The following is a 17,511-nucleotide window of genomic DNA, read 5'->3' as shown; positions in this document are numbered from 1 at the left end:
TGAGCAGGTTTGGGTATATACAATTAAGATTTAGTTTTACAATGACCTTACGAGTAAGTCGAGGTAATGAAAAACAATGTTATTAAAATGATAAAAAAAAAATAGTCATTAAATATAATAAAATTGCAAGTCAATTAATGACCTATCCTGGTAAGAAAAAAAAAAAAAAAAACACTCAAAGTATTAATTTGTTGTTAAGAATTTAAGTCTGAGATTTGAGAGTAAATTATACCAAGATTAACACATATCTAATTCATTAAAGACAGAAAAATATCAAGTGTTAGACAACCAGAGGCGTACTTACTGGCGGCTGATTCCAGGGCCCATGGGGTAAGTTCATGTGGAGAAGATCTTATGTTCACTAAGCTTCCTAATTTATCTTAAGGACATGAATCACCGACAACACAAGATAATATACAAAATATGGCCCTACCATTAAAGAACTCCTGAAGTAATTAAATGTATCGAGCCCCCGAAAATTATCAATATTCTGTCAATATTTTTTTTTACAGAGACCCAAGAAAATAAATATAGTGTGTTAAAAGAATTGTTGTTCAAAAGAATATAGCTTACTAGGTTCTAAGAAAATTGAGTTCAAGCAGGGACCCAAAAACTTGATAAAAAAAACTTAATGCAAATTCCAATAAATCCATTGACTTCACGCTTTATAGACATAGACACGTTATAGGTACCACTACCAATAGCTTTTTGGGTACAAAATTTGAAATCAAAATTTTTAGTTGGGCACTGGAACATATAAATTTCAAAAATATAAAAAAAATCAAAGCAAAAGTAAAGAAACTCCTTAATTTTTTTTAAATAGAAAAATAAATAGAAAAAAGGCCCGCAAATTAAACCTTCCCCTGAGACCCCGGCAGTTCACCGAACGCCTCTGTAGACAACACAGCTATATTATAAGGTTCTGACTCTTTTCAATAAAAAAAAAATGAATAGTTCCAAAACAAAATTGAGAAAAATGTAAAATATATGTCATTGTTTGAGGCGAGTGAATACATCAAGTTCGAGTTCTTGCAGTCAATAGGAAAAATGAAATTGATACATAACAGGCAAATATTTAGATACAATTTAAGTGTTTTAGTTCGTAGTGCAAAACAAAATATTGGTTACGCTTTATTGAAAGTGTAAGGAATAAGCTTATTGATATTATAATGCCGTAATAAGTAGTGTTTATATGAAGCATTTGTATATTTTAAGGGCTAACGTGGAAAATTTTGATGTGATTCATTTAAGTGACTCACTTGATGTTTTTCATTATGTTTTCATTACAAATATAATGTTCTTCATTACAAATATAAACTTTGCAAGTGAAAGAAGCTTTAATGTAGAATTTTTTAAATTATTTCAAGTATTTGGATCTTTATCTCAAAAATTAGTTTCTATAATCAGAAAATGTAAGACAATATTTTCGTGGCACTTTAAAGCAACTGAAAATCAACGAAAACCACTTTAATTTAAGGGGGGAAACCCCTCTGGAAGACAGCTTTTTCAATAATTTTTTTTTTTTGGAAAACCGAAAGCATTTATTGAAATTTGGAAAAGTATATGATATTATTGACATTATGAAGTATTGATACAATAAAACAAAATGGTGGCTCTACAGCTCTTTAAAGTTTGCGTCTACAGTTTGCGCCGTGCAATGCCCAAGTCCAGAAAATTACCCGAGTCGAACATTTGGCACTATTTAAAACCTAAATATTCTCTGTTTAGATACAATAGGTCATAATTATCACTTATTTTGTATAGGAAATAGCCTCTATTTAAGACCTCAAATAGTCGGTTATCGGAAAAAATCCCATTTTGGGTAGTTATTAAGGACCAAAAAATTTACAATTAAAGCCTGGTTAAAACCTAAATATTCTACAAAAGCGCATTAAGTCCTACTTATTCTACTTATATTTTCAAAAATTCTATAGGCCCTTTTTTTCTCTCTAGGCTTACTTTATAATTTTTTTTTAGTTTTCCATTAAAAAATGCGATTTTATTGCCTTAAAAGGCTTACAGCTAGAATCCATTGGCGGCGGTGACCCCTGACATTGTAAGAAAAATTTACAGTTCAGTTTTCAGGCGTTATCTGTATCACTGTATTGTATCCTCATAAAACTCTGAACCTTAAAAAATTATGTACATAATATTAGTTAACCATTCAAGTGTGAAATTTGAATTTGAATTTTTTACAAAAAAATGAAATATGTAGATACTATATTTCTACTACCCTTTTTTTTTTATAAAAACTAAAAACGCAATTTTGTTAAAATTACCTTTAGAAAATTCAGTTACAACCCTTTAAGCCGTTTTCGAGAAAATTGCACTACACTAGACTGGGCCAAAAAAAAAAATATTTTTTTTTTTGAAAGTTACTACGAAAATCTTGTCCAGGATGATGAAAAAAAAATTTGGTGAAAATTTGAGCCGTTAAAAAAAATTTTAAGAGGTCTATCATCGGTGTTTTTTATTTTTATACATGATATGATGTTTTACAACAGAACTGCTAGACGATCAAAGTAAAAAAAAATTCTGTTCATTTTTTCTTATATAAAATTAAATTTCCTACAAAAAAGATCCAATTGAAAATTTTCGTCAGACGAGCCGTATTCGAGTTATTAAGCTTTTGAGTTCTAAAGAAGTTATTCACGTATAAATCGAGAAAAAAAATTAAAAAATCAATTTTCAATTTCAAAATTTTCTAATTCACTGAAAATTCAATATTTTCAAATTAGCAAGATGTTTTCTTGTAGGGACTTAAACGTTTTATAAAAAGTTCCTTGGCAGCAAATTAATTGCTTTAACCGTTTAGAAGATAATCTTATTCAAATCGCAATGCATACCTACTTGTCATAAGAAAACTATTGAATTAAATTTCCTATAAGAATCTGTCGTGGTTTTATTTTTCTATTCACTTATTTGCTCATCACAACATTCCAAAGTGAAACAGTCAAATTGAAAAAACACTTCGATTTAAAAAGCTTAATTACTCGAATACGGCTCGTCTGACGAAAATTTTCAATTAGATCTTTTTTGTAAAAAATTTAATTTTATATAAGAAAAAATGAACAGAACTTTTTTTTACTTTGATCGTCTAGCAGTTCTGTTGTAAAACATCATATCATGTATAAAAATAAAAAACACCGATGATAGACCTCTTAAAATTATTTTTAACGGCTCAAATTTTCACCAAATTTTTTTTTCATCATCCTGAACAAGATTTTCGAAGTAACTTTCAAAAAAAAAATATTTTTTTTTTTTGGCCCAGTCTAGGGTACACTTTCCAAAGGAGATACATATTACAAAAAAAAACAACCTTGCAAATTATGAAAAAATCATTCTTACCAAATTTTAAGAAAATCCGTCGACCCGTTTAGGCTGCAGTTTTATGCACGCCGACCGACGCACCCAACGAACTGACAAACGAGCACATCGACCGATGGAAGTCATGACGAAAACCACTTTTTGTCTTTTTTATGCAACAAAAATCATTTAATTAATAAGTAAAAGAATTTATTTATTTTGACCGACATGTCGCGACACGCTTATTTGTTGTCATTCACTTTATTTCACTTCCACATTTTACATTCCACTTTTTTTCTAAAAAAAATTCCTCGATTATTTTTTTATTATAGGTATAATAGGTCTGTTTTGGTACTGCCTTAAACAGAAATATTTCTAGAGTACCCAAACAGGAATTGGGTTAAAAATGTTAAAAAAGTAGAAATATTTCTGTTTTAGGCAGCACCCATCAAACAGACCTAAGTAGCGTGTACGCAAATTTTTTCACTAGGTAAAAATCAAAAAAAAAAAAAAAAAATAACCGATACCGACCGCACTCGCCTTGACCTACTTCGAATGCCGTTGAAAATGTGCACGAGACAATGGGCAAGTTTGTTGCATGTCTGAACTTGAGTTTTAAGGACATAACTAGAATTTGGAGTTTTAATAGTATTAAGAATTTGAAAAGTACAAATTTGAAGAGGAACATTTAGGACTTAAATTCTCAATGTAGCTTAAGTATAGTATTAATAGTATCTACCAAGCTTAAAGAGTTTTTCAGGCACATAGTTAGGTCTTACAATTCTGGACATAAGTAGAATGCTTAGGATTAAACTAGTGTTTTCAGTTTTAAAAGTCGTTAATTATCCGTCGTGGAGGGTTCTCAGGAGATACTGAGCTTAGTAAGTATACAAAGTTCATATTTAGGTTTAATTTAAAATTGTAAGTAGTAATATAGATTCTATTAAGTATATTGAGTACTGAATTCGTACATAAAGTTCGACTCGGGTATTTATAATCAAAAAAAAAAGTGTAAAATAAAAATTAAAGACCAAAAAAACGAAAACACACAATGTTTTTTTATAAAAAAATTGTTAAAAAAAATATTTATGGCTAATAAGTTAACGAGTAATTTGCATTTTATTTCAAGTCGATAGCTTCATTAGTTTTTGAGTTACATTGCACGGTTCGGAAAATCGATTTTACAACAAACTCTTTATAATTAAAATTTTTTTAACTTGTTTTTCAGATGTTTCATGCAAATTTTTCCAAAATTATACGTTAGATTTTTCCTTTAGTGTATATGTTGAAAAGAAAAGGTCCTAGCATCGACACTTGTGGTAATCCGGCCTTGATGTTTCGTAGTCTTGATTTTTGGTGGAAACCTGTACCAAAAAAGAGATGATTTGTAAGAAAATGTTTGATAACTTTTACCAAAAATTCTGGAAAACCAAGTTCCATTAGCTTGTATATTGGCCCATTCATCCAGATGCTGTCAAATATCTTTTCGATGTCTATTAGGCATCCTAGGGTGGTTTCCTTCTTGCTGTGAAGTCCAAGAAGAGGAAGCATCGGTGAGTGATTAGCCTTGAATCCATTGAGAAAGTTCGGTATCATATTTCTTTGTAAACAGACATTTTTTACCTTTTTAACTCGAGTACTTTGCTAATGCACCAATATGTAGTGAGATAGGCCTGTATCCTTCCACTGTATGTCTGTCTTTTTTTTAAGTAGGTACTGTAAAAATCGCTACTTTTTCTATGCTGCGGAAAAATAACCGTTGTTAAAGCAGTTGTTGAAGATCACTGTCAACAAGAAGAGGGTGATTTTCGGCAACATTATCAAAACAAAGTTGGAAATGACATCCGATCCAGTTGACTTTGTTAAGTTTCCTGCACTGGTGGTCTCACATATTTCCTCTTTATGAAATACGTCTTCATTTTTTGGGATTGTGTTGCTTCTAATTTCTGGTGTCTACCATGTGTGATCATGCTTCAACTTCGATCAGTAATTCTTGTAGAGGAACTGGAGGATTGTCCATGAAATTTCCCTAGAAGTGGTTTGCAAATACTTCGGCTAATTCTGCTAGGGTCTGTTGTTTGGCCGTGGGTGTTTTTCGTCGTTGTCCCATGATGATATTTATCTTCTTCAAACAGTCTGTTCCAGGTGTGATATCTTGTAGTCGTCTTTGTAGCTGGGAGTGGAAGTCCTAAAAATGTTTAACCGCCCGGTCAAACATGACTTGGGTACCTACACTGAAGTTCCGAAAAGTCCTTTTCTATATATTCCTTATCCTCGGAGTAGTATCTTCTGAAGCAGTATTGTTAAATGTTTTTAAAAGCTGTTTTGCAATATGATTAAGTATTTAGGCCCCATTTAAAGAAGAAACAGTTTTCTATAGTTTCTAATGGGGGCTAAAAAAAAAACGAAAAAATTAATGCTTTAGTTACTGTTTAAACAAAACTCGTTTAACTTCATTGATTGTTAAATTGAAGTACTTAATGGTCTACAAACAAACAACTTTTTTATATGAAATATATTTATATTAATATAATATTTTATTAATAACAGCTATTAAAGGGCGCAAATAAACAGCTACATTGAAACAGAATGGAAATTTTTGTAGAATATAAGTTACACCCATAGATGTAAATACTCACATTTCAAGAAATGTTTTCCTATTTCATTATACTTTTTACAACTATCCAATAAAACCTATATAAAAATATATCGATATATGTTAAAACCGATTATGGTATAATAACTACTAAGTTAATAAAATAGAAAAAAAAAAAAAACTTAACCTCCATAATATTATCGTATGTTAATGCTAAAATAGTGAGATAGAATTGCCAAGTATAATAACTATAAAACTTAGCTGTTAGTTATAAACTACTGCTGCCTGCAACTGCAATAAATAGATGAAGCATTCTAAATTCAATTTATTTATCTTCTTGCTTCTGTGATAATAAGACTTTTCTCTTAACTATTTTCTCAAAATGTTAGTTTACTTGAAAATAATTTGCTTTATCGGTTTGCTTCATTCATTTGTGTCATCTGCCAATGAAGATGTCTATATAACAGAAGCACGTAAGTTGATATAACTCAAAACCAATCATCCAAAAATAAAAACTTAATTCGGGCAATCAATCTTCGATTGTTGTTTTGTCGTCGCGTTTCGTCTGTGTTCTTTTTTTTTTTTTTGGTGTGTTTAAGTTTCGTTAATAGAAAAATAGATACAAGATACAAGATATTTCCTTTATAAATAGAGTAATCCATTACATACCACCCTGTAATAAAACATCTCAACAAATCCATGAAATTTCATACTGTCCGATATATTATTCTTCTAATTACGTTTTACGTAAACGTTATGTTGCTGTCCTTGTTGTGGTTCAAAGTGTTTAGTTGTGGTTGTTTGTCATCAAATTATAGTGACCTTTAGCCACTCTTTAATTACAATGTAATATAATTTTTTTATGAGTTTGGCTCAATGAAACAAGTAGGAACTACCTACCGTATTATTTGATAAATAAAAATATAGCCAATCTATTCAATAGGCTTTTGGATGATTACTTACGAGAATATTTCATACAATTTTATGGACACTTGTGTCTGTAGAGTGATAAAACTAGAACTTAAATACGAATTTTTATGCCGTAAGTTAGATTATGTACCTATATTGTATCTTAATATAAATTAAGTAGGAACTTGTTAATGATTTGAACTTAAGAAGGCGTAACTAAAATGAAAATTATAATAATTAAAAGTTAACCAATACTCACCTAGTCATTATTTTTTTTTTAATTAAGGGGTTTTAAAGTAAATGTCAATTATTATTCAGCTCTAACTATCTAAGTAAATAATTCACTTTCATTCAATAATTATATGCAAATTTTCAATGTAAATATTTGTTCGGAAGAAATACATTTCCAGTATAGCAAACAAAAAATTTCATTTTTACATATATTGCCTCTCTAAGCTTCATTTATATACTCAACTTGCAAAAAGGAATTTTCCTGTATTCCTTATAGACCAGTGCCAAACCGGGTTTCAGAGGGCAAAATTTGAAAAACTTTTAGCAACATAAGGGAGGTGAGAAAATTTAGGATAAATGGTATATGGAAGGGAAAAATAAATTACGCACAAACAAATTGGAGGAAGGGGGTGGTGGTGGTGGGGTGTCAAAAATTGTGGTTGTCTACGGTTTCTTTCCAAAAAAAGGTTTAAACCAAAAGTTGTAGATAAAAAAAAGATCTAAAACTTTTACTCAAACCATTTTTCGTGTTTGCTCAAAAATATTGAGAAAAATGCAAAAATACGATATTTTATTTTTTTATTTTTATACAAAAATAATTGGATTTTAACTTAACCTGGATAAAAATTACTTGTAATGTTTTTTACCTATTTTAATTGTTTTTTTAGCAAAATATTAATTTTTGGATTTTTGACGAACATAATTTGAAAAAAAAGCCTATTCTACAATCAAAAAAGTTTAGAAAAGTTTGGAAAGCAGATATATAGATTAAAACCTTTTATTCAAGACTATGTAGAAAAACTACACTGTTATTCTGAAAAAAAAAACGATTTTTAAGATCGATTTCTCCGTAAATTACCTACAGTAATAATGACAAGAAATATTATTCCTTAGAAACCAAATTATATTCTTCTTATGGCCTTCTGATGACCTTCTGAATTCGAAGCTAGCGTTAGAATGGCTCTAAAGTGCCAAGTTTTTGAGATATTGAATTTTGAACTTCCAAAAGCACTATTTTTGTGATGTTTTGTCACGGGTCATTTGAACTCGAAACTTATTGAAGTTTCTTAAAGATTTACACCGTTGTCAATTCATCAAATTGTAAAAGAAATAAACTGGAGTAACCATTTAAATCAAAATTATATCAACGATAGCAAGAATTACGGTACAAATTATACTGGCCATCGCTGGCCATCCATAGTTTCTGTATTGTCAAGCTGTGGTTTGACTCGTAGTGCATCGAAAAGTTTCAAGTCTTCGTGGCAACTGAAGTCTGAAAATAATATACTACTTATTGTTTGACGTGTTTAGTTAATTTTGCGTATCTCCCAGGACCTCAAGCTCAAGTAAATGAAGCTTTACTTTAACCAATGTTGTCACCCGGCAATATTAAAGGCCGCAGAAAATTCGTTTTGGAGCTCAATCAATGACGCAAAAAAATTGTTTCGAAGAGAAAAAGTTCCATCTAGATCTAGAAAGTGCAGATGGATTTGGCTGATCTTTAGTAAACGCCAATCTGGAACTGACAACTTCTACAACGATAACAACGTTTATTCAAAGAAAGTTGACAAAAATTAACAAAAAATTCAAGAGTAAAGTGATAGTAAAAGCAAACAAAACAATAAAAAGTAAGTGATTTATTGATGAAACAAAGAAAAAAGGAATTAAATAAAAAACCACTGAGCTTTTCATAATAACACTTTGTTACAAAATAAAAATCATGTCAATTACTTTGGAAATGACCTAGCAGAGGTTGTAGGTTTTACTGAGTACATCAGATTTCGGCACTTGAAATTTTTCGTAGACCCTCAAAATTTCAAATTATCGGCAAAAAAAAACGTTTTTCAATGTTTTCAGATTTCAACGATTTTTTACTCAGCCATTTTTCGGTCAATTTCAGATTTTACAGTTCTAAACAGAGGAGTGCTTGTTTTTTTCAAAAATATTTTTTTATTATGCTCAAGCACCAAATTGGGTGTAGATTTTATGGGCTGAATCTCAAAACACAACATTTTTTCACCGTTTTTTAGAGTTCGGAGATCGTTTTAAGCTACATTTTGTGTTTTGGAATTTTTTTTTATAAACAGTTTTTTTGTTATATTTTTGTTGAATCAATAAAGCTTTTATTCATAAAAAACAGTTAGAAATTGTGGAAGTTATGGTTTTTTTACTCCAAAAATAAATTTTTATTTATTTCAAAAAAAAACCAATTTTCATGATTTTTTGAAATTTTATCAAAATTGACTTCAGATTCGGATTCAGCACGTCAAAATACATAAAGATAGACAGGTGTGGTCAAAAGTATTGGCACTTTTTTTTTTGGCTCGTGTTATCATGGGTAAGAAAAAATGAACAGTATTTAAAATATATATCTGAGCAACCAAAATCGATATCAAAATTTTTTAAACGTATTTACAGAGAATAACATTTTTTCTAAAGATTAAGACCACAAAAAATTTTCTACCATTATTATGAACAGAGAAATTAATTTTTCATTTCTTTATATTGTCCCAAAAAATTGAAATTTCTTTCTCGAGTAAAAAAATTACAACTTCCACAATGTCTAACTAATTTTGATGAATTAAAACTTTTTTTTATTATAAATAAAACAATAAAACTGTTGATAAAAAAAAATTTCAAAACACAACGGTCTCCGAACTCTAAAAAACGGTGAAAAAATGTTGTGTTTTGAGATTCAGCCCATAAAATCTACACCCAATTTGGTGCTTGAGCATAATAAAAAAAATATTTTCAAAAAGAACAAGCACTCCTTTGTTTAGAACTGTAAAATCTGAAATTGACCGAAAAATGGCTGAGTAAAAAATCGTTGAAATCTGAAAACATTGAAAAACGGTTTTTTTTTACGATAATTTGAAATTTTGAGGGTCTACGAAAAATTTCAAGTGCCGAAATCTGATGTACTCAGTAAAACCTAAAACCTCTGCTAGGTCATTTCCAAAGTAATTGACATGATTTTTATTTTGCAACACAGTGAATAAGAACTTTTCCAGATAGGTTGCAACACAATTAAATAAGGTATAGGAACCACGTCGAAAAGATTCAAGCAATTTTATCAGTCTATATTCTGAGGTTTTATTACTCAAGGATTATACAAATTTTGCGATTTTTCTTTGAACAGACAAACAGTGCCTAATTATACCTTTAACCTAACCAAGAGAAATTGTTTCCCAGCTTGTGTATGATTATATGTTTTATATTTGCATTTATTTTAATTATAAAATAAATGCGATTTCAATGTACTTTCCCTTGCAGACAGCAGCATGCTAAGGAATATGTTATAGCTTATTTAAATTGTTTGAAGAGCATTTAGGTGTTATCCACCACAAAATAATGCAAAATAAATACGTGTAGAAGAATGTCTCTATACTCAAAATGAGGAATATAAATATAATCCATTTAAAATGGATTTTAAATCCGATTCGAAGGTAAGTACAAACAAGATTTGAATTTACTTTGATATCTCAAGCAAAGGGAAAATGGAATTTAATTTACTTTTCTAAAAGATTTTTATTGAGAAACATTCATTCATTTACAATTCATATATTACAATAATATAATACAAGTAGATGTATAAAAATGTGTTCGAATTGAGGATATTGAAACAGTGAACCATATTGTGGTGAAAATAGAATAACGTCTTTTGCTTTCTAAAGACGGGATGTTTTTTTTCTTCATTTAAAGAAGATGTAAAATTGAATATTGTGAAACAATCCTGGAGAAAGGTGTAGATAATCACATCCGATACGTCGAAGAAAACTGAAATTGACATAAAAAACCAAAAAAAATTGATATGAATATTTTTACCCTGATGTACTCGTATAGACCTGTTAGACCGAGAGCCGGGAGCAGATTTCTTGCGTGAGAGGTAACCGATTCATATGAATGTCAGAGGTAGCGTGGGTCATGGTGATGACGAATACCTTAGTCTGCCTGCATTTATTTGGGCCGTTGTCGAGAAAAAGCGCATCAAAAGTACCATTTTTCTGAAAATCGATTTAGTGAGGGTAACCACTTAAAATTTATTGATAACCAACGCCACATACTCACTGATAACAAATATACCAATGGCAGACATTTTAAGTGTGGCCAAAGCCCCGGCAGACTGTCCCGAAAATGCGTTTTTTTTGGCGTTTTTAGACTTTGGGGTAACCACCTAAAATTAATCGCATCCTGTAGCGGTGGATTCCCTGATAACAAAAATACCCATGGCAGACATTTTGAGTGTGGCCAAACCCTCGGCAGACGGTTTTGAAAATGCAGTTTTTCTGAAAATTGATTTATTTAGGGTAACCACTTGAAATTAGTCGCATCCTGTAGCGGTGGCCTCCCTGATAACAAAAATACCCATGGCAGACATTTTGAGTGTGGCCAAACCCTCGGCAGACGGTTTTGAAAATGCAGTTTTTCTGAAAATTGATTTATTTAGGGTAACCACTTAAAACTAGTCGCATCCTGTAGCGGTGGACTCCCTGATAACAAAAATACCCATGGCAGACATTTTGAGTGTGGCCAAACCCTCGGCAGACGGTTTTGAAAATGCAGTTTTTCTGAAGATTGATTTATTTAGGGTAACCACTTGAAATTAGTCGCATCCTGTAGCGGTGGACTCCCTGATAACAAAAATACCCATGGCAGACATTTTGAGTGTGGCCAAACCCTCGGCAGACGGTTTTGAAAATGCAGTTTTTCTGAAAACTGATTTATTTAGGGTAACCACTTGAAATTAGTCGCATCCTGTAGCGGTGGACTCCCTGATAACAAAAATACCCATGGCAGACATTTTAAGTGCGGCCAAACCCCCGGCAGACGCTCCCGAAAATGCAGTTTTTCTGAAAATTTATTTATTTTACTTTTTCACATAACTCGCGTATTATTGGACCTAGCAGAAACAATTGTATAGCAATCTTAAAGCTAATTGAATTTCCTACAGAATATGTTAAATAAGTTTTTTCGATTAAACCTTCGGTTTAAGAGTTAGGGTGGTTTTTTTGAAGCAAGTCAAAGGGTGATTTTCTTATTTTCGTCATATCTCTTTTATTTGAGCTTTTTTAAAAATTAATTTGAAGTAAAAGTTGTAGATCTTTTTATTACCTTCATTTATTACATTAACCGTTTTCGATCTGTAGGGAAAAAACTTCAAAAAGTTTGCAATTTTTTATATAGCAAAAAGGTTCTACATAGTACAGGGTAATTTGCAATAAATGTAACAAAAAACCTAGTCGTGTAGGTTGCACTCAGGCAAGAAAAAAATTGTATAGTTTTAGGCGGGGAGGGGTAAAAAGATTACAATTTTTTATATAGGAAAAAGCTATATAAAAAAATGCAAACTTTTTGAAGTTTTTTTCCTACAGATAGAAAACGGTCTGTCAAATCGAAAAACCGTTAATGTAATAAATGAAGGTAATAAAAAGATCTACAACTTTTACTTCAAATTAATTTTTAAAAAAGCTCAAATAAAAGAGATATGACGAAAATAAGAAAATCACCCTTTGACTTGCTTCAAAAAAACCACCCTAACTCTTAAACCGAAGGTTTAATCGAAAAAACTTATTTAACATATTCTGTAGGAAATTCAATTAGCTTTAAGATTGCTATACAATTGTTTCTGCTAGGTCCAATAACACGCGAGTTATGTGAAAAAGTAAAATAAATAAATTTTCAGAAAAACTGCATTTTCGGGAGCGTCTGCCGGGGGTTTGGCCGCACTTAAAATGTCTGCCATGGGTATTTTTGTTATCAGGGAGTCCACCGCTACAGGATGCGACTAATTTCAAGTGGTTACCCTAAATAAATCAGTTTTCAGAAAAACTGCATTTTCAAAACTGTCTGCCGAGGGTTTGGCCACACTCAAAATGTCTGCCATGGGTATTTTTGTTATCAGGGAGTCCACCGCTACAGGATGCGACTAATTTCAAGTGGTTACCCTAAATAAATCAATTTTCAGAAAAACTGCATTTTCAAAACCGTCTGCCGAGGGTTTGGCCACACTCAAAATGTCTGCCATGGGTATTTTTGTTATCAGGGAGTCCACCGCTACAGGATGCGACTAGTTTTAAGTGGTTACCCTAAATAAATCAATTTTCAGAAAAACTGCATTTTCAAAACCGTCTGCCGAGGGTTTGGCCACACTCAAAATGTCTGCCATGGGTATTTTTGTTATCAGGGAGGCCACCGCTACAGGATGCGACTAATTTCAAGTGGTTACCCTAAATAAATCAATTTTCAGAAAAACTGCATTTTCAAAACCGTCTGCCGAGGGTTTGGCCACACTCAAAATGTCTGCCATGGGTATTTTTGTTATCAGGGAGTCCACCGCTACAGGATGCGATTAATTTTAGGTGGTTACCCCAAAGTCTAAAAACGCCAAGAAAAACGCATTTTCGGGACAGTCTGCCGGGGCTTTGGCCACACTTAAAATGTCTGCCATTGGTATATTTGTTATCAGTGAGTATGTGGCGTTGGTTATCAATAAATTTTAAGTGGTTACCCTCACTAAATCGATTTTCAGAAAAATGGTACTTTTGATGCGCTTTTTCTCGACAACGGCCCAAATAAATGCAGGCAGACTAAGGTATTCGTCATCACCATGACCCACGCTACCTCTGACATTCATATGAATCGGTTACCTCTCACGCAAGAAATCTGCTCCTGGCTCTTAGACTATGTTGATTATATCATTAATTCAAAAGCAATTTCGAGACTTTGTTCAAAAGACATCGGCATCAGAATGTAATAAAAATAAAAAAACATTCATTTAATTTCTCGTATAGTTTAATTATTTTGTTTTGCTTGTTTTATTTTATATTATATTTGTTATTTATTTTAAAATTTGTGTCAGTGCTGTCGGGAGGATGCAATACGGAGTATTAAAAAGTATAATGTGATTTAATACAAGTGCAAGAAAATTAAATTATTTATTTTTGTAACAAAATTATGTAATTTAAATTTAAAATAAAAATTAGCATTTAATATTTATAAATTTAAAAATTAAAATTTATTATTTGTATTTATACATATATGTATTTTTGTAACAGATTGAATTATGAACAAAAACACATATGCATTGACAGGGACGGAGTGCAGTAAGATGGTTGTTCGCAAGGCGCAACGTTTTATCTACGTGAAAATTTATATTTTTTATGAAACATTTATTTATGGTTTTTTTTTTAATAAAAAAAAAATAATAAAATATTGGCATTTAAGCATTAACTACATTCTCTTAAAAGTGTAAAAGTACATAAGTGCAAATTTTCAAACATATTTCTGGATGGAAAACTTAAAAAAAGATTAATTTTTTGATCTAAAAAACAATTTATATAATCTTTTTCACATACAACTTGCACTAGCCAGAAAAAAAATAACAAATGGAAAGAATAAGGCCGAATATAACAAAAAAAAAACATGTTTGGTTGGAAATATCTCAGGAACCAGACATCCAAGAAAGTTTTGGTTTTCAATTTATGAATAGAACTTTAAAAGACATTTTCTCTGATGTTTCATTTGATTAAGATTGATAACAAAAAATTCGTTTACCCCAGGGCCCCGGTAACTCAACGTTCGCCTCTGTATCCTAACATCTTACACTAACAGAAAACAGTAAAACGTTATTAGTACACAATAAGTAACAAACGTGGCTTAAATTCAATCTCAATTCATAAGAAATCAAAGATTTTGAGGTCATTCCTTACTTACTACATAACGTCGGCGTAAAAAAAATTGGGGAAGTTAAAATTTAATTTAATAAATTAATTTCACCAGTAATATAAAAAAATATAAAAAATCAGTTTTTTAATGATTTTTTGTATGAAAAAAAATTTTTAGAAAAAGAATTTTTGAAAATCGTTAGAGCCGTTTTAAAAAAATAAATATTTTTTATATATAAAAATGTTCTAACATTTTTCAAAAAAAAAGTTAGTAGGTATGCCATTTTGAAGAAATAATTAATTAACACTCAAAAACGAAATTTTGCATTATTTCTCTGACCCATATTCAAAAACTTTTTTAAAGATCCAAAAATGTGTTTCTTGAAAATTTTACGGTTACTTAAACGCTTTTGTATAAAAATTTTTGTTGAAATTGGGTTTTTTTTTTCGAATCATAAACTTGCCCTATGTATACGGTAACCATCCGTCCCGGTTTACCCGGGACTGTCCCGTATTTCTACAGCTTGTCCCGGGTTTTTATTTAAGAAACCCGGGACGTATAAGTGTCCCGTATTTTGTAATTTATCCCGTGATTGTCCCGTATTCGAACATTCTCTGATTTTTGTATTCAATATTGTATCAATACGGAAAACAAGAAAACAGTGGCTGGAAATTAAAATTTTTCAAATTTTTCGGATAATGCATTAAGCCTAGTACGCTGCCGACGCAAAACGAACATTTTTCTAAGTCTCCAAAGTCAAAAAACTTTTGCTGCAAGAAAAATTGCCTCGACAAATAATTGGGAGTGACAAATTATTGAAAAATCTCCATATATTTTAGCACAGGTAAGAATTTCGTTACCTAAACTGCGTATTGTGCAACGAAAAGCAAAATTTTTTGCTGGTTTTGTATGAAAATTTTCGTTTCGGCTCTAGACTAGGCTTTAGTTTTTTTTAAATGTTCGTCAATTATTTAGTTCCACCACCAATATTTTCAAAACGATCCAACGAATTTTGTATCTGTCCCGGGTTTCGCTTCCAGAAATATGGTCACTGTACCTATGTATGTATATCGCAAGTAAAAATATAAGTTGGATGTATTTAATTAATATTTTACTGTTTAGTAAAATATTTATAATTTGGATACACTCCAAAAAAAATTAACCCATTATGCCAAATTTAAGAAAAGTCAGTTCTTAATCCTTATTTTTATCTTATATGCTTAATTGATTTCAGTATTCCAAACTTAATTTGTATTATCCCTACTACCCTAAATTTTTCTAAACTCTTTTGTGAATGTTTTTATTTTCAGCTGCATATTTAACACCATGTGAAATTTACAAGCCTGAATTTACCAAATGCTCCACAAATTCTGTACAAAAAGTATTTAATCAACTTGCCAAGGGTAAGTAAATTTCAAATAAATGTAATTATATTTCAAAAACTAATAAAATATGAACATTTTAAAGGTATCCCTGGTCTTAAAGTTGGCAAACCCATCGATCCTTTTGTTATTAAAAAACTTGTTTACAAACAAGATAATAATCAAGTTGCGACAATATCTGCAAATTTAACAAATCTTGTAACAAAAGGTTTTGCAAAAACTATTGTCAAAGAAAGCAAGTTAGTAACAATAATATTTATTGAAAACTTAGGTATATGAAAAATGTTCATTATGTTTTTTTTTTTAATATAATTTAGAGTTAGCAAGAAAGATTTTAGCTGGGAAACAACTTTGTTGGTACCAAATTTAAGAGTGGACGGGCATTATAAAATGGAAGGAAAAATTTTAGTTGTTCCCCTTCAAGGAAATGGAGAAATGTTTATTGAGTGCGGTGAGTTATAAAAAATAGCTTCAAGTAAAATTGAGCTCTAGATCTCAAATATTTTTTTTTTTTTTGTTTCATTTGTTTATTAATAAGAACAATCCAAAAATAATATCTTTTTTTTTATTTTTAGATGATCTTCGAATAAAAATGTACAGTAAAACAAGACTATATGAAAAGGGTGGATTTACTTTTTACAACGTTACTAGCGTTCGTATTGATATTGCCATATCAAAACTAAGAACAAGATTTGATAATTTGTTCAATGGAAATAAGGAAATCGAGGAAAGTACAAATGAATTCTTCAATGAAAATTGGAAAGATTTATTTGAAGCTTTAAAGCCTGTTTTAATAAAAACTATAGAAGGAGTGCTTTTAGGACAATTACAAGCATATTTCCATTATGTTCCGGCGAACTTTTTTGTTAGTGATATTCCTACTTCTGAGAAACTATATGGAAAGTCTAACTAATGTACAATGTTTACTAGTTTACATAAAATGAATAAAAAAAATATAAATTAATAATTAATTAATAAAATGAAAAAAAAAAACATTAATTTATTTGAATAAATAAAAAATATGCATCTGATTATTTCTCAGTTAAGGACTAAATTAATAAAGAAAAGGTAAGCAGGCGTTAACTCACATTTAGAATAGGTATGTGAAAAAAGAAATGTTTGTCCAAATTATGATAGCTCTATTGTAGAGATTGGGTATTTTTTTTTTCATTCAAGAAGAATCGGAAAGTTGGACCACAATAGTCTAAACTATTTAACCACAGTAAACCATTTATCCAATAAATTCACTTAAACGAGGAATTTCCTTCAATAAAAATATTCTTCTTGGGCTAGGAGAAATATTGTTGCAAAAGGAGTCTAAACAGCTTCTTAGAAAAAAATAAAAGTAATGCAAAAAAATACTCTATTTTCTTCACGCACTGTAACTTTCAGTTGAAATAAAATTGAATTAATGATTAAGTA

The 17,511-nt window shown here is 30.4% G+C and overlaps 1 protein-coding gene and 1 long non-coding RNA gene across 2 annotated transcripts; one reads left to right on the top strand and one right to left on the bottom strand.

The window, feature by feature from the left end:
* The first annotated feature begins 6,219 nt into the window (after positions 1-6,219).
* LOC129915739 (protein takeout) lies at positions 6,220-17,030 on the top strand. The gene is made up of 5 exons (XM_055995404.1): positions 6,220-6,375; positions 16,018-16,110; positions 16,175-16,328; positions 16,407-16,540; positions 16,665-17,030. Exons 1-5 carry the CDS (start codon positions 6,285-6,287, stop codon positions 17,000-17,002), a joined length of 810 nt encoding a protein of 269 aa, XP_055851379.1. The 5' UTR covers positions 6,220-6,284; the 3' UTR covers positions 17,003-17,030.
* Positions 7,805-8,656, bottom strand: LOC129915748 (uncharacterized). The gene is made up of 2 exons (XR_008772366.1): positions 8,378-8,656; positions 7,805-8,315 (listed from the first exon to the last, which is right to left on the bottom strand). It is a non-coding gene; the product is annotated as an uncharacterized LOC129915748 (long non-coding RNA).
* Positions 17,031-17,511: the final 481 nt, after the last annotated feature.

This window comes from Episyrphus balteatus, chromosome 3, assembly GCF_945859705.1.
Source record: "Episyrphus balteatus chromosome 3, idEpiBalt1.1, whole genome shotgun sequence".
Taxonomy (NCBI): domain Eukaryota; kingdom Metazoa; phylum Arthropoda; class Insecta; order Diptera; family Syrphidae; genus Episyrphus; species Episyrphus balteatus.
This window is presented reverse-complemented; position numbering and strand designations above follow the sequence as displayed.

Bases quoted from the DNA above. Each gene is read 5' to 3' on its own strand.
- LOC129915739 (XM_055995404.1), top strand. From the start codon at position 6,285: ATGTTAGTTTACTTGAAAATAATTTGCTTTATCGGTTTGCTTCATTCA. The intron at 16,329-16,406 runs GTTAGTAACAAT...AATATAATTTAG, and splicing joins ACTATTGTCAAAGAAAGCAA to AGTTAGCAAGAAAGATTTTA. The intron at 16,541-16,664 runs GTGAGTTATAAA...TTTTATTTTTAG, and splicing joins AGAAATGTTTATTGAGTGCG to ATGATCTTCGAATAAAAATG.